The sequence below is a fragment of the Quercus robur genome, chromosome 2 (assembly GCF_932294415.1).
Source record: "Quercus robur chromosome 2, dhQueRobu3.1, whole genome shotgun sequence".
Lineage (NCBI taxonomy): Eukaryota > Viridiplantae > Streptophyta > Magnoliopsida > Fagales > Fagaceae > Quercus > Quercus robur.
This window is the reverse complement of record NC_065535.1, coordinates 23,957,589-23,966,939: the sequence shown is the minus strand read 5'-3', so window position 1 is coordinate 23,966,939 and position 9,351 is coordinate 23,957,589. Positions and strand designations below refer to the sequence as shown.

Genomic DNA, 9,351 nt, shown 5'->3' with positions numbered 1-9,351 from the left:
GGGGTCCTCTTCAGCTTACTTTTATAAGGCTAGAGATGCAACTGATTCCATCCCCGCGTCTTTCCTGTATAAACATTGTGTAAATATGCCCCCTTCAGGTCAATAAAACCACTTGGATTTTAATAAAGGTACATGATTTAGTACTATGAGCATTAGATTGACATCAAGACTCAAAATTGACTGAATACTCAAATTTGACATCACCATCCATAGGATATACTCATCATTTAAACATCCTAAGGAATTTCAATGTCAGACTTGAAAATTCTTGAGCATCATAATCAACCCACCGCTCCATTAGGTAATCAAATTTCATTCAAACATCTCATCGCTTGGCTTATTTCTTTGTTATTGGTAATTACACACACAGGTGGGTCTTGAACCCAAGACCTCTTCCTCCAAGGTGCTCTTACAAGGGGATTAGGTGCCACTTGAACTAGAGTTCATTAGCATCCCTTTGCAAATTTCTCAACCCAATTTTTTTCTAGGACCAATGTGAACTCAAGCCTGAGAGATATTGCAAATTCAATTTTCAGGCCACCATTTACAATAGTCCATCAATCACAAGACAGTAAATCTACAACTAACTTGGGACATTCACAAACCTGCCTGAAAAACTCAGTCCATGTAGTGATTTTTATTTAGTGACATAAATGCAAGAAGGAGAGCATTAAGTACAAGGAAGAGCAACTCCTAAGAACCCTTCTTCTAAGTGTAAAGCATTTGCAGGCATTAAGACAAGACTCCTGAAATCAAAGGAAACAACAATGAATAAAAGACCTAGAATTCATCATATTGTAGATGAAATGCCTAGTTCAAAACAAAAGCAGTCATATAAAATGGCAGGATTATCATATTCATCAATGGCATTGTTCTAAAGATACACCACCCTATCTGACATGAAAATATGTGTCATCATATGATCCATAAATCCTTGTATCATTACAACTGCTAGGGTTAAAAGGTAAAATTGTTTGACTGAGAAGTAGTGGAATATAATCCTTATGAAAATCTGTTACTGCAATGAACTAACTTTAACTTGAGCACTCAAAGAAAGTTTAATTATAAGACCGGACATTCACAAACATCCACCATATGCTGTAAAATCAATCAAATATTCACCCAAAACCCACTTCAGATCCCAATCGTAGAGCTGATAGAAGAACTAAAAAAAGCTTGACCTAAAAACCAAATGAAGGTTGTAGATGGAAATGACTTCATGTCCAAACTCCACATATCAAACTAATTGATTGCTAAAGTGCATCCAACTGAAGAAAAGAAATCGCAGTTGCTTCAATTAAAAACAAAAACAAAAACATAATATGATGAACACTCTGATCAATATCAAAGCTGAAAAAGGGAAGCAACAATAAATCAAAAATAAAAATAAACATCACAAAGAAAATACTCCTATCCACATCCATATCTTCCTTCAAATAACTGAAACTTATGTTCACAGAATTGGGATAACAGACATTTACATCATTATAATGAATAATAGTATAGTTATTATTATTTTTATTAAAAATAGTATAGTCATTATGGTTAGAAAGTGGAACATTTTTTATATATTAATTAATTTTATAATATATATATATATATATTATGAATAATTTTTTAGGGAAAAACTGTAGTTGAAAGGGTAGTTGCTTACAAAAGTCAAAAGCCAAAATACCTTGTGGGCCCGGTAGTACTGTCGTTTATAAAAGTTAAAAACCAAAATACCTTGTGGGCCTGATCTCTGCACAAACATCTACAACCTAAATTCTGTAACCTTTGTTCCGCACTCAATTCCTTCCTCCAATTCTTTCTTTTCAACCAGGCCGTTATCTGCAACAAGTTTTCAAGAAATGTTGATCCTTTACAAATATTATCACCTTCTGAGGGTAAACCGTACACTGTTCTTCAAAGTGTTTCCAGAATTACAATCAAAACATCACTAAGCATTACAATTCAAAAGTCATAACTAGTGATTATATGACTCATAAGTTCAATTAATTATGATTTTCTTAAGAATCACACATACATTAGTTGCTTTTTTTAAGGGAAAAAAATGGGAAGGTAATCCTAGATAAGTCCTTGTCTTGTCAGCTGAATCAGTAGTCTAATATATGTATGGTACTGCTATTCTATATGCGTGTGCTCATTGCGGACCATTAGTAAAGTTGTTGAGCCTAATTTTTCGGGAAAAAAAAGGAAGTAAAGTCATTAAGCCTAAATTACAGAGTGAAAGAGGCCATGCGTTACTAGTGATAAACAGTAATATGACAACGAAGTACAAAGGGGAAAGTTCCTAGAAGGGAAAGGAATTGGGAAGTAGTCTATTAGAACGGAGTCACTGAAATTCTGTCACAATTCTTTAATAAAATTACAAGGGAGCAAGGGGCATATTCATTAACAATGTAGGACTTCTACAAAAGTAGGTCATCACTTAAGTGATCACATGTATGATAAAATCACTGAAGAGTACATTCACACCTATTAAATATTAAATATGGCAAAAAACTAGTAATTCATACCCCATTACGTTTTCCAACTTTGAAGAAATAATCAGAAATTGATCAAAATTGACAAAAATTTATCCAGGGTTGTAAAAGACAATTTTGTACAAGATATAGATATGCAATATAAAAGAAAATACTTATTACACACACATAAAAGAAAATTTTACTAATGTGCATTATTTAAACTAGAAGTTTATAAGAAGACCCTCCGCATTAAAATTTTTTCTTGCAGCTATGTCAAAGATTAGTTTTTTGCATTGGCATAATATGTGTCCATAATTCCCATCAGACCTGAAATGAACTATAGTAATGAACCAGATCATATAATGAATTTTTTTTTTTTTTTTTTTTTGATAAGTCCAGATGATATAGTTGATACCATTAGGTGGTCATGTGATTTCTCATGTAACAAATTGGATGCAGTTGCCCCAATGTTTAAGCAAAGAGAAACGCACCAAAATCCAGCATCATCTTTAGACCTTTGGGAGCAAGGCATGCAAGCCAAGAATTTTGGCCCTAGAAAAAGCAGGGATTCATCAATAGCATTCTTAAAACAGAACTCCCAATGCCATTCAAATGCTGAGGAAATCGAGCCGTAGTCTAATAAAATCCAACAAAATGTTCATAGAAAGGAGCACAAGATAGATTTCTTTTACTCCTTCGCTTACATAACAAATCAACTAGTGTTATAACTTCACCAGAATCAAATTATATTCACAATGAGGGGAAGAGATAAGCACAACTTCTACAGTCCATAAAAAAGATTTCAATAGCCAGGATTCGAACTCCACTCATGTCAACCAGTAAAAAAATGTAGAGCTTCCATGTTCTTATAAAAACCAGACAAGCAGCATGATAACAGACAGGCATAATGGTCTAACATTTTATGCAAACATACAGGCATAGTGAGAAAGAAACATGTCATCCCCATGTCCAGAACATAAGATAAAGAAGCTTAGCTTTTCAAAGCTCTCTGTTTCCTTTTTTTTTTTTTTTTTTTTTTTTTCAAAGTCAGGAGCTGCAGATAGAGAAGTCCATAAGAACTTTCTCAAACAATATGGCAGCCAAACTTTCAAATGATTGAAAAAGAAATTCAAGTGTTTTGCTGGAATATAATTACATATCATAAAAGCATCCCAGAGAACAAATAAATAAAATTAAAAAATTAAAAAAAAAAAGTGGGAAATAAAGCACCGCAATGAGCCAAAAAATATTCATTCCTGTACAAGAGTAATTGGTACATAATTTCCAGATTGAAAAACCAAAACCAATACTACAATATGTAACCATTCTTCCTGCTTTTAACAAAGATGTGACTTCATCAAACTACAGAATATCCTATTCTAATCTCCTATCAACCTACCCCCGCCCCCACCCTAAACAAAAAAAAAAAAAAAAAAAACACAATATCCCTTGATAAAAAATTTAACTAAGATGAAGGCCATACCCAGCTGATTTTAGATTTCTTATCTCCATCAAATGTTCATCATTCGAAATATTGAATCAAACACGAAGATTTGTCAATAGAGCTTCTTGCTCCCAACTTAAGGGCCCAGAAGCATATATTGCCTCCAGAGTGCTGCGATAATCATGCAACTCTAATCTATTGATGCTTGTTGCTAAATTATCTTTCAGAGAGAGGGGACCTCTTCCTTCCTCATCTCTACAATCATAACAGGAATCTGCATCACTATTAAGGGTATTGGCATCTTGAGGAGGACATGATAAAATGTGACCTGACAACCTATTTGAACTATCAGTAACAACACTACAACTACCAACAGAAGATGCATCACCATCACAATGAATAGGTTCCGAACTTCTTCCATGAAAAATCAAAATAGAACCATTCTGATTTACCCTTTCCAAATCAAAATATCCGGTTGTTTGTTTATTAAAGGAATCATGCGTGTATTTTTCACCCAGATTTGCTTGTGGGTAAGCTACAGCATCTACCTTTTTCAGCAAGGGGAATGTAGACTCTGAAATGACTCTTTGACGCTCACCCTCTTTCTCAATTCCTCTCATTTTTCCAGAATATGCTTCAGTATGAGTAGAGCAATAAGGGGACGCTCTCTTCAATGTTCTGGATGAGACAACATGAGCCTTCTGCAAACAAATATTGTCTTGAGCAGCTAAACAAGTATTTCCTGCCTGCATCTTTTTCCTTGTATCGCGTGGCAGAAACTCAGAGGTCATCTGATGAAAGTTCAAGCTAGATGGTTTGTTGGACTTCACAAGCAAAGAATTACAAGAACCCTGTGAACAAAAGCCAACATAAATTAGTCAATGCAAAGGTCAAGATTGGGAATAAAATGGTTCCATGGCTCTTATTCCCAAAGACAAAACGACAGCCATGATAGGCATTGAACTTCTAAATTAAATGTATAACTATTCATTGCCTATTGCACAGAATTAGACATCTGATTATTAACACCAGCTTAGTAAGAAAAAATCAGACTCAAACTCAAATAAACCCAGGAACCAAGTAAAAGAAAGGCAAGACACTCTAAAAATTCTCACTGAATTTTAACTTAATATTAAAAATAATGACAATTTAAAACAAGATCAAAGTAGAAACTTACCTTTCTGATCACAACCCATTTGTCATCTTGCCAAACTTGACGCACCCGGATGTTAGATTTGTGAACTCTGAACTTCTCAGAAGATCCCAATAGCCTAACCAAATGATAATCCCCACCCAAAACCTTCAGAATCATAGCCATTCTCCAAGAACCAACGTTAAACACTTCTGCAACATCTCCAACTGCCCAATCCTCCACAGTTTCCATGGGAGGAGGGCAAGGCCTAATAGCCTTCCTTGGCACTCTCTCCACAACTACCTCGGCTGTAATTTTGAGAGAACCTTCGTACATAACACTGTAAGTGTGCCCATTACCAGAGATAATCTTCGCACAATGCCACTCCCCTGGAGGCACCTGTTTATTCTTTAGTACCTCCACCTTACTACCCTTTAAGAATCTCATGATTGCTATGCTAACACAGAACTCAAAATCACAAAAACCTGTAAGAACCAATAAATTAAATGTTAGAATCGGATAAAAATCTTTGTATAATCAAAAACTACCATCCAATGATTCTGAACAATACATATAAGGTTTTTTATTTATTTATTTATTTATTATTACAAAAGAGCAACCATTTAAAACAAATGACAGTATCTAATGAAATCACAGGAAATTAGTAATTACCTGGTGATCAAAAAAGGACCCTTGAAAACAAATCCTATGACCTAAAAGAATAAACCAAATTAAACATAAAAAACCACATAATAATCTTAAACCCACCAAATATACAACAAAAGTACTCGATCAGATAACATGAAATATAAATCATAACAAACAGATCAAATGCAACCACAAAATTTAAAACAAAAAAAAAAACCTTTGATTTCTCAAATCACACACAAAACATCAAACTTCAAAATACGAAAGAAATTATGGGATAGCAAAATTATCGCCTCAGTATAAATTAAGAAACTAACCTTTCTTCCTTTCTCGATCGGTGCCTTTTGGATTTTGATGGCTTTCTTGAAAAAAATCACATCAAATTTGAAAGATATGGGTTTGTTTTGTGATTGAGAAAACATACAAAATTGTTTTATATATCAATCCCTTTTTATTATTACCGTTGTTTTTAAATTGAGGCGGTTAGGTTAGCTTCATCTAATTCCTTTTCCGAGTAGGAAAGAGAGAAAATAAAAAGGAAAAGTGTTTTTTTTTTTTTTAATAAAAAAATGAGGGGTGCTTAGTATGCACCCCAAGGAAGATCCAAATCATGGCTCCAGTGCAAAGGTGCAATGTACTACTATGCTGCAAAGAGGATATCCTGGGTATTTTGAAGAATATGATACTATGGAAGCTAGAATGGGTAGCTTCCAAAAGCCATTTGAGGTGGATGGGATGAAGTATGGTGGAGTCGGCAACAACGAGTGCTAACCCACCTAAGATTGAGCTATCTTTAAGCCAATTTGTCAAAATGAATATTTATTATGAAATTGTAGAAGAGCCTTGAATGCTAATTTCAAATGAAGAATTTTTGAAATGACAATTAACCATCGCCCTTCAATTGTGGTTGTTACAGAGACGAGGGTTGGTGGAGATAGAGCAAGTAAAATTATCGAAGGATTGCCTTTTGATGGGTACATTACTACAAATACTATTGGCTACGCCGGGGGTTTGTGGATGCTATGGAAGATGGAGGATGTTGAAGTGTCTCATCTTTCAAGAACAGAGCAGGAAATTCATGCCTCTATTAAGGTGCACTCTTCTAACCTAACCCGGCTTATTTCCACAATTTATGCTAGTCCTAGGTTAGCTGAAAGACTAATTTTATGGAATATTTTAAAAACTGTAGCTCAACTCCATAATCTACCTTGGCTGATGTTGGGGGACTTTAATGAAGTTCTGTGCAGAGAAGATAAGTTTAGGGGAAACCAAGTAAATCTGAATAGAACTCTTGAATTTAAAGATTGTCTAGATGAATGTAATACGCTAGATTTGGGCTTTGCGGGCCCTAAATACACTTGGATGAACCATAGGCCCATCACAAGCCTTATTTTGGAAAGAATTGATAGGTGTTTTGTGAACTCGAGGGGGAGACTTCTTTACCTAGAAGCTATAGTTACCCATTTGCCTAGAACCTTTTCGGACCACTGCCTGATACTTGTGGAATTATGTAAACCTAGTGCCAATAATTTTAATAAACCATTTCGATTCCAAATGATGTGGCTTCTCCACCCAGATTTTTATAGAGTAGTGCAACAAGCTTGGTCTGAGGATAGAGCACTACAAAGAGCAGTGTCAGATTTTGTTGACAGAGTTAAAAAATGGAATGTGGAAGTGTTTGGCAACATTTTTGCAAAGAAGAGAAGGGTGCTAGCTAGATTGAATGAAGCGTAGAAAGCCATTACAGAGAACCCTAATGATTTTCTGTTAAATTTGGAAAATCAGCTTTTGTCAGAATATTTCCTTATTCTAATGCAAAAGGAAGAATTTTGGGCCCTCAAGTCCAGAATTAATGCAACCTTTTTTGGGGACTGCAACACGTCCTTTTTCCATGTCTCCACTATGGTGAGGCGACATAGAAACAAAATAAGGTGTATCAAGGATGCAGTAGGGAATTGGTTAACTGAGGAAAATGTGGTTAAGGAATATATAAGGAGTGGTTTTAAAAACTTGTACACCACAAAGTTGAGGTGGTCCACTAAATTCTCGGATGTTTCTAATTTCTCTTGCTGCTACTTAACAGACGAGGATAGAGCTAGGATTGATTATGATGTTATGGTGGAGGAAATTAGAGCAAGTCTTTAGGCTCTCAAACCTTTTAAAGCCACAGGACCCGATGGTCTACATGCGAGATTCTACCAACATTTTTGGATGGAGGTAAAAAATTCTATTTGTGAGGAGATTAAAGGAATTTTTATGCATGGTGCTGTGCCGAGTTATCTAAATGAGACATTGATATCCTTGATTCCGAAATGCCAAAATCTAGAATCATTGAGAAACTATAGGCCCATCAGCTTATGCAACTTTATTTATAAAGTAATTTCAAAGATCATTGTGGCTTGAATCAGAACCATCTCACTAGCTTGATATCTCCTGTGTAGATTGCTTTTGTGCCTAGCCGAAGAGGAATCGATAATGTTATCATCACCCAAGAACTCTTCCATACCTTGGACAAAAAAGAAGAAGGGAAGAGTAGGTTTCGTGGCTATCAAGTTGGATTTAGAAAAAGCATATGATAGGCTAGAATGGAGTTTTGTGCATAAATTTTTAGAAGTTCCATTTCCCACCAAAACTCACTAAGATTATAATGAGCTGTATTGCAACTACAAGCATATCCATTTTGGTCAATGGGGGTGCTTTACAATTGTTTAAGTCATCAAGGGATATTAGACAGGGAGACCCCTTATCCCTGTACTTTTTTAGATTATGTATGGAGTATTTGGGCCACCTTATTAAGCAAAAGTGTGTAGATGGAGTTTGGACCCCTTTAAAGGCCTCCAAGGATAATTTAGGCTTTTCCCACCTTTTTGCAGACGATATCATATTGTTTGGAAAGGTTGAACCCGCTACTTGTTAAGCAATATTGGAAGTGCTTGGGTAATTTTGTGCTGAATCAGGCCAAAAAATCAACTTGGAAAAGTCCCGTGTATATTTTTCCCCAAATGTCAGTGAAAGTTTAAAGGAGGAAATCTGTAACAAATTGGGCATTCGAGAAATGCATGATATTGGAAAGTACCTTGGGTTTCCGTTAAGGCACAGAGGGGCTACTAGAAATCCATATAAGTTCATAGTGGAAAAGGTCATGTGTAAACTAGCAGGGTGGAAGGCAAAGTATTTATCCTTTGTCAAACGAACGGTTTTACTTAAGTCTGTGATGTCCGCCATCCCTAATTATGTGATGCAAGGGGTGGCGTTACCAGTCCATATTTGTGATAAATTGGATAAAATTAACCGAGATTTTTTATAGGGCTTCATAAGTGAGAAAAGGAGGATGCACATGGTGGGGTGGAGCAAAATTATAAAGTCCAAGGAATAAGGGGGCTTAGGAATACAAGCGGCTAGGGCAAAAAATATAGCGCTACTCTCTAAATTAAATTGGAGAATGTACCATGAACAAGATGCTTTATGGACCAAGGTGTTGCTTAAAAAGTATTGTTCCATTTCGAGAGCAAGATCGAGGGATCCGGAAAAACTCCCTTCTTCTCCTAATTGGAAAGCCATTAATCTGGGGTTTCCTATCTTCAAGAAAGGTATTTGGTGGGGTATTGGAAATGATCATGGAGTGAGAGTTTGGTTGGACAGTTGGATTAATGGTGAGT

General features: G+C 35.6%; 1 protein-coding gene across 3 annotated transcripts; it reads right to left on the bottom strand.

Annotated features, from left to right (window-relative positions):
• Nucleotides 1-336: 336 nt before the first annotated feature.
• LOC126712982 (uncharacterized) lies at nt 337-6,487 on the bottom strand. Of its 3 annotated transcripts, XM_050412562.1 has the most exons (5): nt 6,010-6,487; nt 5,717-5,757; nt 5,090-5,529; nt 4,461-4,763; nt 337-746 (listed from the first exon to the last, which is right to left on the bottom strand). In XM_050412562.1, the coding sequence occupies exons 3-5, from the start codon at nt 5,489-5,491 to the stop codon at nt 642-644; spliced, it is 810 nt and encodes a 269-aa protein (XP_050268519.1). In that variant the 5' UTR covers nt 5,492-5,529; nt 5,717-5,757; nt 6,010-6,487; the 3' UTR covers nt 337-641. The 3 variants fall into 3 exon arrangements, with proteins under 3 accessions (XP_050268519.1, XP_050268517.1, XP_050268518.1); XM_050412560.1 differs by lacking the exon at nt 337-746 and having other exon boundaries at nt 3,912-4,763; nt 6,010-6,484; XM_050412561.1 differs by lacking the exons at nt 337-746; nt 5,717-5,757 and having other exon boundaries at nt 3,912-4,763; nt 6,010-6,485.
• Between the last annotated feature and the right edge of the window lie 2,864 nt (nt 6,488-9,351).

What these genes read in the sequence shown, in the direction of transcription:
- LOC126712982 (XM_050412561.1), bottom strand. Translation starts at nt 5,491, where the DNA reads ATGAGATTCTTAAAGGGTAGTAAGGTGGAGGTACTAAAGAATAAACAG. An exon ending in AATGGGTTGTGATCAGAAAG is followed by an intron (nt 4,764 to 5,089) that starts GTAAGTTTCTAC and finishes TTTTGTTCACAG; the next exon opens with GGTTCTTGTAATTCTTTGCT.